The sequence below is a fragment of the Equus asinus genome, chromosome 30, assembly GCF_041296235.1.
Source record: "Equus asinus isolate D_3611 breed Donkey chromosome 30, EquAss-T2T_v2, whole genome shotgun sequence".
Classification (NCBI taxonomy): Eukaryota; Metazoa; Chordata; class Mammalia; order Perissodactyla; family Equidae; genus Equus; species Equus asinus.
Genome location: NC_091819.1, coordinates 4231501 through 4247547, shown reverse-complemented (window position 1 = coordinate 4247547; position 16047 = coordinate 4231501). Strand labels below are relative to the sequence as shown.

At 38.3% G+C, this 16047-nt stretch overlaps 1 protein-coding gene across 2 annotated transcripts in view; it reads left to right on the top strand.

Moving 5' to 3' along the window:
• Window positions 1–16047, top strand: part of NEK7 (NIMA related kinase 7) — a 160562-nt gene that overhangs the window by 89204 nt on the left and 55311 nt on the right. For both annotated transcript variants that reach the window (XM_070501372.1, XM_044762682.2), the window contains 2 exons: window positions 2554–2694; window positions 15194–15256. In XM_070501372.1, the coding sequence (XP_070357473.1) occupies window positions 2554–2694; window positions 15194–15256 (204 nt within the window). The remainder of the gene's footprint in view (window positions 1–2553; window positions 2695–15193; window positions 15257–16047) is intronic.

Genomic DNA, 16047 nt, shown 5'->3' with positions numbered 1-16047 from the left:
GGGACTATCCTAGTGTGTCAATATCTTTTAAAAAAAGACTTCTTAGAAAAGAGAAGCAATCTAAAAAAATCTGTCCTCTTTAAATGAAACTTTTATTTAAACTAAAAAAAGTTGCTAATATCCATTGAATACATCTGAGAGTGGTACTTTGTCAGTTTCCTTTGTTAAATAGATGCCATTTTGTAACAGCGACACTTAATTATAAATTAATCTCAATGACTCCAAAAGGAAAATCTTATGAATGAACAGCATGGCAAGCTGTCTCCCTTTATTTGTTAATTTTATTTTTCTTATTATGGTATATATTTTTGTTTTCTTTTTGACACATGTTCCTGTTCCTGGTTTTTGGTTTTTTTTTCCATCAAAAGACTTGAAATGGAAAGTATCTGTGAATCATCATGTAGGGTCCCATAGTGTTGGGTCATATTGTAGGTGACTGTTCAGTAACCATGACAGTAAAGCATAGGCTATCCTGGGAATCAGGGCTTGGAAGTCAATGAGACAAGTTTTGATAAACATCTACATTATAGGGTTGTCATGGGCGTTGAATTAGATGGCATATGAGTCCTAATATATAATACCTGTTAAGTTGTAGTTGCCAAAATGGAACCTTCTATTATTGTAGTAGGTGTTACTATTATTATTGTGTTGTAACAGTTACTTTTGGCCTTATGTTTATGAAATGAATTTGTGAAATTTCTTGTATTCTCATTATTTTGCATGTCTTAATAGAAGAATGGAATTTTTTGTGACAATGTTTTGGACCTTCAGAAGAAAGAAAAGCAATGTACACTAACAAATTCTTGCTCCTTTTCTTCTCTTTTTGAGAAACACTGTGTTTGAATTCTAGTGAAACTTCAGCAGAATTTTATAGAGTTTTGCTAGTGAGGTACGTACAGGGAAATTAACGAGATAAAACATACTGCTGGTTAATTGAAGTACTGCCCATATGACAAAATAGCCTTCTGCATAAGTCATGGAGTCACCAGCCTTAACAGAGGTTTATTTGGGGGTCTAAGAGATCGAGTTGAATGTAGTCTCTGAACCAGTGCCATCTCTGATTGCATTGATAAGTGTTTAATGTTCACTGTCATTAGGAGGTACACTAGAATGTCATGTTTACTCTAAATGGGCTTGTAGAGCAAGTCTGGAAAAATGTGAGCAAAGTGGTGAAAGGCTTGGAAGAGTGTACTTACCAATAATCTAAGAATCTTGAAAAGGCCCATGCATGTTTAGCCAAAAAAGATAAGATATAAGGGCATATGATAGCTAAACTAGACTACCCTATCATTGTTTCTCTCATAGCACAGTGAAGAGTGTCTTTCAGGTATTTGAGTAAGCTCTTTGAGAGTTGAAAACGTTTCTGATTCATCCATATTTCCCTAGCAGCTAGCACAGTACCTGGCACATAGTAAGTGCTAAAAAAAAATTAGTTAAAAAAAGAAATGATATTTTCCATGAACGAAAAAAAAATATTGTTTGAAAATGTAATTATGTACTAAGAAAAAGAAGCCAGTCTGAAAAGGCTACATCCTGTATGATTCCAATTGTATGACATTCTGGAAAAGGCAGAACTATGGAGACAGTAAAAAGATCACTGGTTGCCAGTGTGAGTTGGGGCAGGGGGAAGAATAGGCAGGGCACAGAGGATTTTTAGGGCAGTGAAAATATGCTGTATGATACTGTAGCGATGGATATATGTCATTATACATTTGTCCAAACCCAGAGAGTAGACAACACCAAGAGTGAACCCTCGGGTAAACTATAGACTTTGGGTGACGGTAATGTGTCAATGGAGGTTCGTCAGTTGTAACAGAAGGACCACTCTGGTGGAAGATGTGGCGGAGGCTATGCATGAATGGAGGCAGAGGGTGTCTGGGAAATCTCTGTACCTTCCTCTCTATTTTGCTGTGAACCTAAAACTGCTCTAAAAAAATAACGTCTTTAATCATAAAAAGTAGTGATGGGGTGGGAAACTTCCTGCCACTGGAAAATCTTCTTTGTAGAAGTTAAGTAACTGTCAGGAAGTTGAGAAGTTTCCCATGCACTAATTGGCAGCTTGGACTAAATGAATGTGTATGTATATACCTGATCCGTTTCAATTCAAAGATTCTTTGAAAAAGAAAAGAAATACCGAAGAGGTCTAGATTGAACGGGATAAGTTTATGTTCTGTGAACTAAGGACAATTTATAGAGAGTTCCTATCTAAAATTTCAAAATCCTCCTTATCCCTGACATTTCGTATCCCACTTCCTTCATTTATTTTTTTCTAGTCCTTTCTAGCTCACATACTGTCTCTCTCTCTATATATTTCATATTTACCTTGTGTATCATTTTTCTTCCCCACCAGAATTTAAGTTCTCTGAGTGTAGGGAATATTGTCTAATTGGCTGCTATATCCCCAGTCTATAGAGAACAGTGTCTGGCATGAACAGTTCAGTAAATATTTGTTGAATGAATGGATGTCTGCAGCCTTACCTGCTTATGTGAAAACAGTCCATGATGGTGTGTATATTGTGTGATTGAAAACTTTTCTGACTTTTTTAATTACAGAAGGCCTTACGACCGGATATGGGCTATAATACGTTAGCCAACTTTCGAATAGAAAAGAAAATTGGTCGCGGGCAATTTAGTGAAGTTTATAGAGCAGCCTGTCTCTTGGATGGAGTACCAGTAGCTTTAAAAAAAGTGCAGGTAAGATGATTTTAATTATCTAAATCAATGTAAAATTATGCTATGAATAACAGCTAGAGAAAAGGATGTCCTGAATGATTGGGTAGTGACAGCCTTGAGAATGCTGAGAAAGAGTAAACATTGTGCTTGAAAAGCTTGAATTGAGTGTAGCACACAGTGGAGATTCATTTTTAGTTTTAATATTACTTCTAGGCTTTAAAAATTAAGCTGGTTTTGTTCACCCAGACTCAGTGATGCCTGGAATAATCCTAGACATGCTCCCACAAGTCCAGGCTTTGAGGCAGCACTGTTGTTCCTAACTGGACACGGCTCCAGATGTTGTGTCCTCAGCTGAAGGCATCTCAGTAGGAAAAATAGACTCAATGTGTATTGTCTAAGTTGACAAACGGCAGTCAAGATTAGGGCGAGGTATATTAATGTGGAGAACCACACTGGCAATAAATGAAAGAAAAATGAACTTTATTTCCTGGGAAATTTTCAAAAATGAAGTAGATAAGATGAGAGGATTGATACCCTGTTGAAAATCTCCGTGTCGTATTTGTGTCATTTTGGGGTCAGCCTTGCGCTCCCACCCTGACTCTTCTCTGTTTTCCTCAGATTCTCTGTCTTGCCCGGCTCCTCTTCCCGAGTCCCACCCTTGCCCCGTGGGTTAGCCCCACTGGTCTGCCCTGCAGTGCTCGCTTGTCAGAGCCCTGGGAGTCTCACTTGCCCCAGCAAGTCTCGAAGTCTAATTTCACTTGCCCTCTGGTCTAGAAGGTACTTGTCCTTCTGCCTCAGAGTGTGTTTGACATCATACAGTTTTACTTCTCTTTATCAGATAAGGGAGTTAGTGTTCACACCTGCCGGTAGACCTCCCGTTTTACTCTGCAACCCTGATACCTTTCCTCTGTAGAGACCTGTGAAACCTAAGTTTCCTCTTATTTTTTTTCTAACTTCTTAAAGATCACTATACTTGCAACAGCCATTACAGAGTGAACAGTTTTCACTTACATTTTTAATGAAATAGCAAATATTTATGAAAGATTTCATGTGGCATATATGTTAGAGATGAAGAATAATAGAGACACCCTCATATTCATCATGCAGCTTAAGAAATAAAACGTTAAAGTAATTTTGGCCCATGTCTGCCACTCCCTTCCCTCAGAGGTAACCATATCCTGAATTTTGTGTTTATCATTCCTTTGCTTTTCTTTATAGTTTCCCCTACATCTGTATAAATTCTAAGTAAATCTGCTGTTGGCTTTTGCATTTTTTAACCTTTATACAGATGTTGTCACATGTTGGTGCATGTGGCTGTACTTGGTCCTTTTCACTGCTGTATAGTATTCACTTGTTCTTATTAAGTGTTGCTTGCTATTTATGTTGTTTACAGTTATGTGCTATCATAAAAAGTACTTCTGTGATGTTGATATGTGTCTTTCCTAGTGCACGCATGAAAAAATTTGTCTTTTATATGTGCCTAAGAGTGGAAATGATGAGCTAAAGGGGATGCACATGGTTCGCACTACAAGTTAACACCATTTTCCAAAGTTACACCAGTTGACTTTCTCACCAGCAGCTTGTAAGAGTAGCAATCTTCTGTCTTTTAATAGGCCACTTATAGCTTAAGAAAATACAGTATAGAATGAGATATTAGTGTTTATGAAACAGATGACTTCTGGAATGATTATTGCCTTACAGAATAACTCTTTGATCCATTTTTAAAATGTATTTTTTGAATTTCCACTCTATCTCTGAGCACTGACCTAAATAAAAAAGAAACGAGTGGTATTATTTCTACCCTCAGGGTGAAACGAGTCTATCTAGAACATTGAGCTATTAAATCCTGTGATGGGGATTCCTGATTTAAATAGGTGGGAGTCCACAGAATGGAGAGGTCAGTTTGAGCTGCTGGTGTTGGTGGAATTGGAACTCAAGCCAGGCTGTCGATGTGAGACCAGATTCTGGAGAGCATTGAAACCAGGAATAGGAATTTGAATCGTAGGGAAGTAAGGATTCACTGTGGAATCTCATGTAGGGTCATAACCTTCAAAATTGGCTATTTTCAAAATAAAAGTACAAACTGAACACACACAGAATGGACTGGAGAGAAAATGGCTGCTGACTTGCTGCAGGTGGTCACGGCCAGAGGGTAGATGGGTTGAGACATCATTTGGAGGTCCCTGGGGCCTTCTTGGCCTTCTTCTCCACCTTCCCACTGATTCCATCTCCATTGATTACTTTTTAAATCACCGAGCCTTGTCATTAGAAATACTTAGCAAGAAGAGAAAAGGAAGAAGGGAAGAAAAGAAGGAGAGAGAGAAGGAACAAAAGCTCCTCCAGGTCTCTCTGAGTACCATCTGCATCTTTCTTCCTCCCTGTATTTTTCTTCCTTTTGATTGGAAATTTGAATGGACATGAGTTAATGTGCACAGTTGTGTTTCCATTCAGTGCTAGACGCCCCCTGCACTGCCCCCGTTTGACTCTGTGATAGACCTCAGACAATGTCTCCTGCTCTGCGGAGTCCAAGTTTGTCCTCTGGATTATGCCATTCCTCTCTGCCTTTTTAAGTGTTGACATTATTGCATCTTCTAGTTTAATTGTAAGTTGTTTATAGAAGAGAGATATGATGTTGTGAAGGTATTCTTAGCTTATTTAATTAGAGAGCAGTGTGTTAAACCTTTGTGAGGAGAAATATATTTGCATTTCAGACATGTTATGGATTTTTGTGATATTTTCCACTTTATTGTGCTTAACAATAAAGCCCATAGTTCTTCCCTTTTAAAAAGCTATCTTTGCACCTTAAAGTGAAAATGTTTTAAAATCTCTTTAACCAGAATATTTTCCTTTCTGAAGAATCCTAGCACTTTTTAAAAACATTCGTAAAGAGTCGAATACAGGACTTCCTCATGCAACTTGTTATTTAAAGGCTGCATTACTTGGCTCAGGAGCTGGGGCTTTTAAAAAAGCAGTGTGCTAAGCTCTTGCCTTTCCTACAAGTTTCCCTGCTACCTGTATGTGGAAGGAAGAGCGTGTGTACGGAAGGCATGTTACTTCTTTGAAATTATAAAGGGATCTCAGAGTCTGTGTATATAGCAACATGAACCAAGCTTGTTGAAAGTTTTCCCACAACCCATCATGATTCATTTGCCAAAAATTAAGATATTATTTAACTGATGTAACCACGCAATTCCATATGCCAACGTTGCTTCCCCCTCTCCCTGCCTGCCTCCCTTCCTGCTGCTCATTCACTTCATTCCACAACTGTTATTGATTACCTAGCATTCAGTGGTCAGTGTCTAAGGCTTTGGGACTCCTGAGATAAACAGCATCACGGGACTCATGGGATTCCAGTAGAAGTGCGACCAAGACACCTCTAAATTCATGAGATGGGTACTGTAATGGGAGCAGCCTTGAGGGGCACGGAGGTGAGATGAGGCTAGGAAAGTCTTTACAGGGGAAATGAGTTGGGTCTCAAAACCTCAGTTCTTTGTATGGAAAGATTATCAAAGAGTTGTTTTGATCTGGTACATGCAATCTGTATTTTATTATACTTAGCTCATTGATTAGAGCTATGTAATTGGAATTGATTTTTATTTCATCGGTTTTATGACATGGTGTTAGAGTAGTATGAGTTTGAGTCTTACTGTTTCTCTTGTGTAATCATAGGTGAGGTACTTTAATCCGTAGTTCATTAATGCTTCATTTCTCTGCTTACTCTTAAGTTATATGTCCAGATAATACTGTTTTACTGTGGGACGTCCGTTGTCAGTCAGTGACACTTACTGGTTTGGAAAGCACTTTTGTATCCCTAAAAGCAAACGGAAAGTTATATTTTGTTCAAATTTACCTTTTTGATCCAGGCAACCTCACAAAAGCTTCCTGAAAGGACAGGATTCTTTGATGTTTAATGCTTTACTTATATTTGCTTATATTTGGTTGTTATTTTAAAACGTTTGTTAAAAAATCACTTTTTAAAGTATGTTAATGAGTGTAACTTGTTTTGTTACATAAGCTAATAATTTTAGATTCTAGATTCTGCATGTTTCCTTGTGATTAGAAATTAGGATTGCATGCAATTAGATATTTGTAGACAATGGTAGTTTCTTCCATAATGGATACAGGATTTTAATATATTCATAACCTCATTAGCCGTATATTCACTTTCTTTCTCAGTGTTCACTGTGATTGCTGAATTCATCCTGCAGCTTTTATCAACTTTATTATTTAATTTCTAGAGACTTCCTTTGAAACTTCCAGTTGTTATTTGAGCAAATGAAAATTAGGAAGCATTTGTAAAAATAATCCATATATTACATTTTTAAAAATTGGAGAATAATTTAGTAATTGATATTAGTTTACTTGTCAAGAAGTATAGGCATTTTATCTTAAAAATTAAAGCTTCTTAATTTTATTTTACTGTACTTGCAATTTTATTTTAGGCATTTCTAGGGATATAAGGGATATAGTAAATTTTTAGTCTTATTGAATGTTTAGAGAATAGGGCATTCTAGTTAACATTTTGGGGTTATAATGAATTACCACATATGGTATAAAAGGATTACTAACGTTAAAAATATTTAAATAATACAGTAGACATCAGTGACATAATTTAGTCCTTTGTCCTTTTTTGATGTTTCACATTTTATTTTCTTTAGCATCTTATGGTACTGTTAACAGCGCAAAGGGCACCATCTGCTTGATGTGAGACAAAAGCCAATTGTCAAGAGGCAAGATGGTGGCAGAGAAAGGACATTTTGTTACAGCTTGCTAGCAAGAGGGAACATGGCTGACTCATGTCCAAAAGAACCATCTTAAGGGGGCACAGAATCTTGAAGCAGTTATATAGGCCAGTGGGCTGTAGGGGAGGGGGTAGGAATGTTGACCCTCTGGTGCTACAGACTGGGAGTTGCCACACCAGATCTTTCGGTTGTCATTGATGATGGCTATCAGCATGGACTCTGTTTGCGGGTCATCACATTCCTAAGGAACTCAAAAGAATGAAGTTATCATCTTATCGCAGCTAGGAGGTATATGCACTAGCAGGGGTCATAAAATCTACAGAACAGGAGAATCTCCTGGAGGGTGCAAGTCTAGCTGGGTTGGTTAGTCAGAGGTCATTCAAAGTTACACTATGGTCTCTTTCCTACAGTATGGCTTCCCTTATGTCAACCTTGTGTTGAGCTGGTTTCAGTACCTTAGGGTTAGCATTATGATAACACACGTTTTGATTGTATGGGTTCATCTTAAAAATTTAAAATTATAATTTCTTCTATTGGCCAGGCCCAATGAGTAAATATTGAAATAACTTTTTATTTATGATCTTGAGGATTTTTATTGTGTTCATTTAATATTTATTGAGGACCTGCTATATGGCGGACACTGTATTCAACACTAGGGGTTCAATTGAGTTCAATATTTTTGTGGGGAAGACAGACAGTAAATCAAATAATCCTGCCCAAGAAGGACGTGACCATGGTGTGGTCCTAGAGGCAGACCAGGCCGGGGAAGGAGGGCTTTTGAGATAGAGCATGTAGCAGAGGCTTCTCTGAGGATGTGAACTTTAAGCCGAGGTGGAGGACGAGGAGTCCTGAGCCCCAGGCAGAGCGGGTTCCAGGTGGAGAGAACAGCACACCTGGAGGCCCCGAACGGTAGGATGGACTCAGAGGGTCCTGACCACAAATCCTTGTGACCTCAGTAAATGGGCTGAAGGAGAGAAGTCGCGTGGCTTAGAGAGCGAGGTGGGAACCAGATGTTGAGAGTTTTGTCTGTAGGCTGTGGAGAGGTTTATGTGTTACTTATATGTTATCTGTTGTTGTAAGGGTAATGCATGGCCATTGGAGGAGTTTAAGCAGGTGAGTGATAAATTCTGGAATATCTTTTAAAGATTGCACAGACTGCGGTGCAGAGAATGGATTCACCCTCTTCAGTACACAGCACTAATAAGGCCAACATGATTAAGTGAAACATGTTCAGCTATTAAATAAGTAATGTTATTGGCCATATGAACAAAAATTATAAAATAGGAGATTTTTAGAGGTTTGTAAACATTAGAGCTAAAAGAATGTATAAAAGCAAATAAAATGACATCCTAGCTTTCATTCAGGAGGCAGGTTTTAAGAGCAGTACGTCTGACCTTTTTCCCACAGTAGATCTTTAGTCATTGTTCTCTGAATGAATCTGGCCTGCCCACTTCCTCACAGCCCTCTCCAGTGTAAGACGCTTTTCCTTCCTTGACGCGGGGTACTGCGGAACCGTCTTCGTGAGGGCTTGCTAGCTATCCGCTGCACTTCCGGCCTTCTTCTACACCCAACCAGCTGGCGCTCCTCCATCTGTGAAGCCAGTGCTATCCAGTTAAATATTTTTTTCCATCCTTGTTCGCCAGTTGGCAATACTTTTTTTTTTAAAAAAAAAATGTGTTTTCAGCCCCTTACTCTCCTTTTCTTCTCTCCGTTCCAGGGCACCGTGTTGACTGTACTAGGAGGCGGCCTCACGGTTTTCTCCGCCTGCCTGACTCCAGGGCGCTCGATCAGCTCTCTCACTCCATGCTCCTGGCTTTCTCTACACTCTTGTTCTCTCTCACGCTCTCAAAAGTCTCTCTCTTAACTACAGTCCCTATTTCTCTCTCATTCCCTCTTTCCAACAAAAGTTGTTCTTTGAATCATCCTGACACTGCGCACACTGTTCCATATGCTCCAAACTTCTTATTTGAAGTCCAGTTTCAATTGTTTTCTTACTTTTCTTGGACCTTGTCAGCTATTCGAGCAACATGGATGCTTCCACTTCAGAATCTCCCTCATCATGGTTTATCTCCACTGTGTATTTCTTCATTTCTCTATTCACATGTCATCATTGCTCCACGTCCCATAGCACAGAAGGGCTCAGGTTATTTCTCTAAGAAATGTCCTCTCTTATACTTGCTACTTGAATGTTTTAACCTCATTGTAAGAAGAACCCCAAGTCAGCAGATATATGATTATAATGTTGTCCACAATGAAAGTTAAAAACAACTACTTTGAAGCCTTAGTCACAGCCCATATGCATTCCTGCTCAGCAGAAAATGTCCTCTCCTGTTTGACAGAGACAGTTTCTGCTCTCTGATGTGCTTTCACGATTGCCCAGCTACCCTGATTCATGTTCTCTGAACTCCGCCTATGCTCCGGATGGCTTCCTCTTCTTCGGCCTCCTGTGGACTTTTTCACCAGCTGCCCCATTTCTCCCACGTCAGCCTGCCGTCTCGGGCTGTCATGTCATCACTTGACTTTCTTACTGACATCTCCGTTCAATCTGTTGCTTCAACACCCACAGCTTTGCAAAACTTGCCTCTCCTGTTTTCTGTGATCTCCCATCTTATTTCTCCTACTTCTCTGGGAATCCCCCTCTCTGGTCCCTTCAGAGGCTTCTCTTCCTCTCACAGTTGTGATTTTGGATTGTCTGCTCCTCCTGTGCCCACGTTCTCACTCACCGCTTCCAGCATTCCTCTGGAGGGTGGCTCCTTAACCTGTAGGACCCTGACTAAGCTTTGCTGAGCTTCAAGCTTCATAAAATCACAACAAAAGATGAATTTCTTGGGGTGATTTTTAGAGGCTTTTTAATTTTAAGGAAACCTATTGAACAGGGCCTACTGATGGACTGGAAGTTAGGTCACCATATACTAGCCTGTTGAGTTAAAAGGCATCCTTTGGAAACAGAGAGTTTTTCAGCGTCGGAGAATAGTTAGTGACACAATCATGTACCTAGTTCCATGCCATCATTTGCCAGGACCTGAATGAATGCACAAGAAGGAAATTGAGGCCTGTCTTTTGAGTTGCAGTTCTGAGACATGCGTTAAGGCAGGAAGGCTGACAGCAGCTGGATTGCCCGCCCAGGTGTTAGAGGGAGCACGTTTCTGAAACCAGTGTGGAACTCTTCTCCGACTCACCTTGCTGAAGTTCCGCCCCGTCCCCGCCCGCCCCACCCTTCAGAGTCCCTGTGTACTTAGACAGGGAAGGGCTGGTGGTCGAGACTATAATTAGTTGGAACTTTTCTTGTTCAGAGATTGTAATTTATATCCAGAGAGGTCACAGCCCTTCTGCTGTGGATTTCTAACCCCCTCACTCGTCTTCTGCCCCTTCAGATGAAAGGGAGGCTCTGGAAGGGAAAGTCTCTGCCTGCCAGTCAGCGAGCAGGAGAAGCAGAACTTGCAGGCTGGTAGCAAAAGTGTTCCTTGTGGTAGAGTTGGGACTTAAGGGTCCCCTTCACAGACCCCAAAAACAGGTAGGAAAGGGTGTGTCTGCACAGCCGTCAGGCAGTTGGAATAGAGGGATGGAAACATTGTTCTGGAACCGGGGGTTCGAGGGGCGAGAACACTGGGATGAACAGAGGCATGTTCAGAGGCGAAATCAGAAGGGGAAGGACAGAGGTCTTGTCACATGGAATACAGGACTCAATTTAGGGACAAGCTGCTCAGTGCATTTATTCGGGCTCTATAAAGCTGGGGAGGCCCAGGAGATACTTGGTTAAGATTTCTATTTATGCAAGATTTACTTAAAGTGAGATATACCAGGTTTGTCAAACTCTCTTAGTATACATATTTAAATACTTTCTTTGCTACATTTTAAGTGTTTTTTCTTCTCACAATTTGACATATGCTTTTTCAAGGACATTTCTAAGTTACTTGAAGGCCTCTTTTTCCTCTTGAAAAGATATCTAGTGTTAGCTTTTTCAGTTTCATTTGTCATGAGTGATTTTGGCAAAATTTGAAGAAAACTTTTAAAATGATTCAGAGAATACCAAGAATTTATCAGCCAGTACTTGCCTGAACACTGCTAATAACTTTTCTATTACCAAGTATAAAATAAGTTCAAAAACCCAGAAGTTCTGGTAGAGCTGAAAAAGATGTCTTCTGAAAATAAGCTTGTAAATATTTTATGAAAAATATTTTTACAAAATCCAGATTTTTTTCCCCTATGTGTTGCCTTTTCTTGCTCATGAGATCAGACAGCTTTGACACTCTGTCTGGGAATGATTAATCTAAAGATTCAGTTTTTATTTTTGCCCTGACTTGCTGGCTAAAAGAAAAAGAGAGATAACATACTTCTGAATTCCCAATTAAAAATGTATTTGAATTTAGTTTTGCCTTAAATGTGTCAGCAATCCTTCTTTCTGTCAGTGTTTGAGGAGTGACTTTATATTATTGGGAATTCAGTTAAAAATAGAAGTCAATTCGTAATTCTAAATTAGCTTAATTATAAATGTTGAATTAAAGAGTCGTGATTTCTGTGTAGCACACGTCTGTCTGGGTAGTTTGTGTCTGGAAAGGTTTCCTAAAGCTCTCTACACATCTTATTCTCATCTCACTCGCTATCTTTTGGTTTTTAATATTGCTCCCATCGTAGAGGCACTGGTTACTGGGAGATTAGATTTATATGTGCCTTCAAGTTTGTGGTTTTCTTCGTTTTAATCGCTAGTACAAGAATTATCCTTTTCTGTCTCCTTAAAAAAAAAGTTTTCAGGAATTCCTTCAAAGGCATTTAAAATTTTGTTCTCCCTCACATTTCTTGGAGTTATATCAAGTCCCCTGTGACTTGTAGTTCCCGCGAGTGACATCAGCATCCATGATTTGGCAAGAATCAGTTATTTCTCTTGCCATTTTGACTTTTCAGTGTAAGCAATCTGTGTGTGTATTTGTATTTCATACCTGTAACTAACATCAGGCTCCGAATTTTCTGTTGACGTTAATATTTATCGTCGTTTAACGTGTTATATAGTAACAACATCATTTTTCTGGCATTCTTTGGCATTTTGGGGGATAAGTGACTTTTCTATGTAAAATTGCTAAATGTAAAGCTTACTTCTTTAAGGTAATGAACATTTGACTTTACTTATTTCTATGAGAAATCTTCCTGAAGTGTCCACACTTTCCTGCCTGTGATTTTCCGTGTTCCAGTCTGCGTTCTGTGTCTGACGATGTGTATCTTAAGGACTGGAAGCCTGTTTTGTTATTTGTATCTATAATAAAATCTAATAATAGCATAGTTTTGATAGAAACTGTGAATGATGGAAAGCAAGACCGTGAGCAGGTTAACCTTATCTCTGTTACCCGTCTGTGTGTAGAGTGAAGCTAGGATGCTCTTGAAGAGGATCGTGGCGTGTAAGGTTTTCCTTCAGTGAGTAGGGTCACCTGCTTGCTTTAATATGGGGAGTTCTTTTTTTTTTTTAATCTCTGCTATTAGTGTCCATTTAAATCTAATATTTTCTCTCATTTTACCAAAGTTTGTTACATACGTGGACTTGATGTTTGCAAAAACATTTCTTCCTAGATATTTTAGTTCAACGTTGTGATAGTGTTTGCCACTCATTGTCCTTTCCTTTTTTTTCTTTTCCTTTCATTCCATTCTCTTCCTTTCTGAAATCATAGTAGTTAATGCAAGTTTGCCATGGCTGAGATGATTAGGATGACTACTGGTGGAGGAAAAGGAAGTTGCTATTTCTAATGCACGTGCTAGCACACACATTTCCTTTTCTGGTACTTGAATTAAGTCAGGAGAACTTTGATACCATCCAGTTTCTCTCTCTCTTTTTATAAACCATTAACTAGGGTAAGATTCTCTATTTTTTCAAATCTTAACAGTATACACTGCTCGGCTGTCTCACATTAAAAACTTGCAAGACATAAACTTATATTTGAAGTTTTCGTTAGAAACAGTAGAACCAAAATAAGTTGAAGACTGTAGAAATATGAGAAGTATTTGCCTGTAGTCTTAGGTGAAAAAGCATATAGCATTTTGTGGACTGCAGTTATTTTCACTACCTAAAGGACAGGTGCATCGTACAAGAAATGGAAGGGAGCAAGCAACGTTAGAATTCTTTAAGGCAGTGAGTTTATGGATTTTATTTTTGTTTTAAAATTTTTCATATTGTTTTTTTAATTAAGGAAAAATTAGAACCGTGTGCATATCTGGATATTAAGAATGATATTCAAGCAAAAGTTGCCTCCTATAAGCTGTAATTATACACCCACATTCCATGTGGACTTTTGTGCCTTAGACATCTGTCGTTTCTGGCTGGCGGAATCCTATAATTCCCCCTCACACACATGAGGATTCCTTCTGTAGGTTTCTGATACCGCACTTTCTACACACATATTTTAGTACTTATTAGTTAGTTGTGTATGTGTGTTAGACTCCACAGCAGCCTGGGCCAATAGGGAAAACACAGACGCTGGAGCTGGAACGACCTAGATTCAAATCCTGGCTTTGCCATTTACCAGTTTTACAACCATAAGCGTATTGTTTAACCTTTGTGAGCTTCAGTTCTCGTTTCTAAATTGGAGCCAGTACTGCCTACCTTATGAGAATGTGCTGAAGATTACAGCAGCCTGTGTGAAGAGGCTGTGCCCTCTGTAGGTGTCCAGTGATTCCTGCCCGAGTGACAAGGACGTGGGTCGAGGCGCTACTTTCTGGTTACACACCTCCTTTTCCTGGAACGCATCGGCTCCTCAGTCAGGAAGCCTTGATCAAGTTGAGGACTAGAAATGTCATTAAAGTGGTTTTGTTATGTGACCAGTTTTAATCATCTTGTAGTATTGACTTATTCACATATTTTCTGTACTATTTAGTGTGTTGCTTTTTTACTTACTGTTTCTTTTCCGCAGACTTAGAACATTGAGAGGTTTCTTTGTTTTCAGAGATATACAATTTTGATTATATTATTTATTTTTATGTTTTTCACACTAGACTGATATTTCCTCACCTTTTCTTCATTGTCACCTTCCAGGCAGCCTTTTGAGACCTTTTTTTCCTAATTACCCTCCTCCCCCCATGAAATTTTAATTCCACTGATGGTAATATATTTGTATGTATATCTGTGCTTCATACTCAAAAAGTGTAGGATTTTGTACCCACCTCTCCAAAGAACCAGTTTTCAGCCTCCTTGGAGTGATGTCAGCAGGTCAGGAATGCACCTCACATTAGACCTTGAGATGCCATTTGACCATGTAGATTAACGGTTGAGGACTTGGGTTGTAACTGGATAACTGAGAGTGGCTTCTGGCTGCCCCACTAATTAGCTCTGTGAACTTTTATCAGTTTCTTAAGCTTTCTAAACCTACTTTTCTTCATCTATGAAATGGGAATACCAATATTATCGTCCTCATAAGGATTAAATGAGAAGTAAATGACATAGTTCATGGAATCTATTTAGCACATATTAATTGTTGATTATTTTATTAATTATATTAACTGTTATTTCATTATAATAATGATCATAACTCCCATTCTGTTCCATTTGAACTTAAGCCTTGAAATATCTAGCTGTTCTCTTTTCCTGTTTTTAGTTCTGACTGCCTTTGGAGGAAAAATGTAAGCTCAGGGGTAGCATGAGGTAAAATACCTATAGATCTCCACAGCTCCTAAAAGCTAATTGGAAAGGAAGTTCCTTCGTGTGTGTATAGTTATATGTAAAGTGTTATAATGAATTTATATGGTAGCTTGAACTGTAGATTATTATTTTATTAAATAGCTCTGGTTTCTATTTTTAGATATTTGATTTAATGGATGCCAAAGCACGTGCTGATTGTATCAAAGAAATAGATCTCCTTAAGGTGAGTAACAAACGAACTACTGGCTGTTTTGAACGTAACTGAATATGTTGATAGAAGTGATTTATTAAAATAATCATACTTATAAACAGAAAGGTTTTTAAGACTTATGCCATACTGATTTCAAGTAACATTATGCAAGTTTGAATCTCAGTATATTGAAGAATATAGTTACTTACCTTTTGGATTCATTGTAAAGTAATTTAATTGGAACATTTGGTAGGATTAGTTTTTGGTTTTTTTTTTTTTTTCTCATTTCAAACTAGGAACTAGATAAAATGGGCATAAAACATTGAAGAAATTTTTTCTTGACCATCCTAATTAGACATATTCTGAAGGTTAAGTAATATAAATGCACGTTAGTATTATCTTAAGATGTGATGTATTGAGAATGTGGACCTATCCAAATGACTCACTTTTTAAAAAATAATAGTTCTGTATTTTTTTCCAGATTTAGAAAGGCTGATGTAGAGTATGTCAGAATCAACTTTTCAGTTTTTCAGCCACTCAAAGAATCTGATGAGATTTCACTCTGCCCGGCTTTTATTCTGGTGAAATTTCTTTTAGGGAATACTGTGGCTTATGTTCTATTTTTCACTTTTCAATAAGATTTGGATGTTTTTTACACCATCCATTGTTGTTCGTGTCTAAAATGAATCAGATTTATCCCAAAAAAATGAGAATAAGATCAAAATAAGCTGTGCTTTCCAACTGTTCTGTTAGGTTTAGTTATTTCCTGGGACATGAAGTAACTGCTTTTAAAATATATGTAAACGTATATTAGAGAAATAATA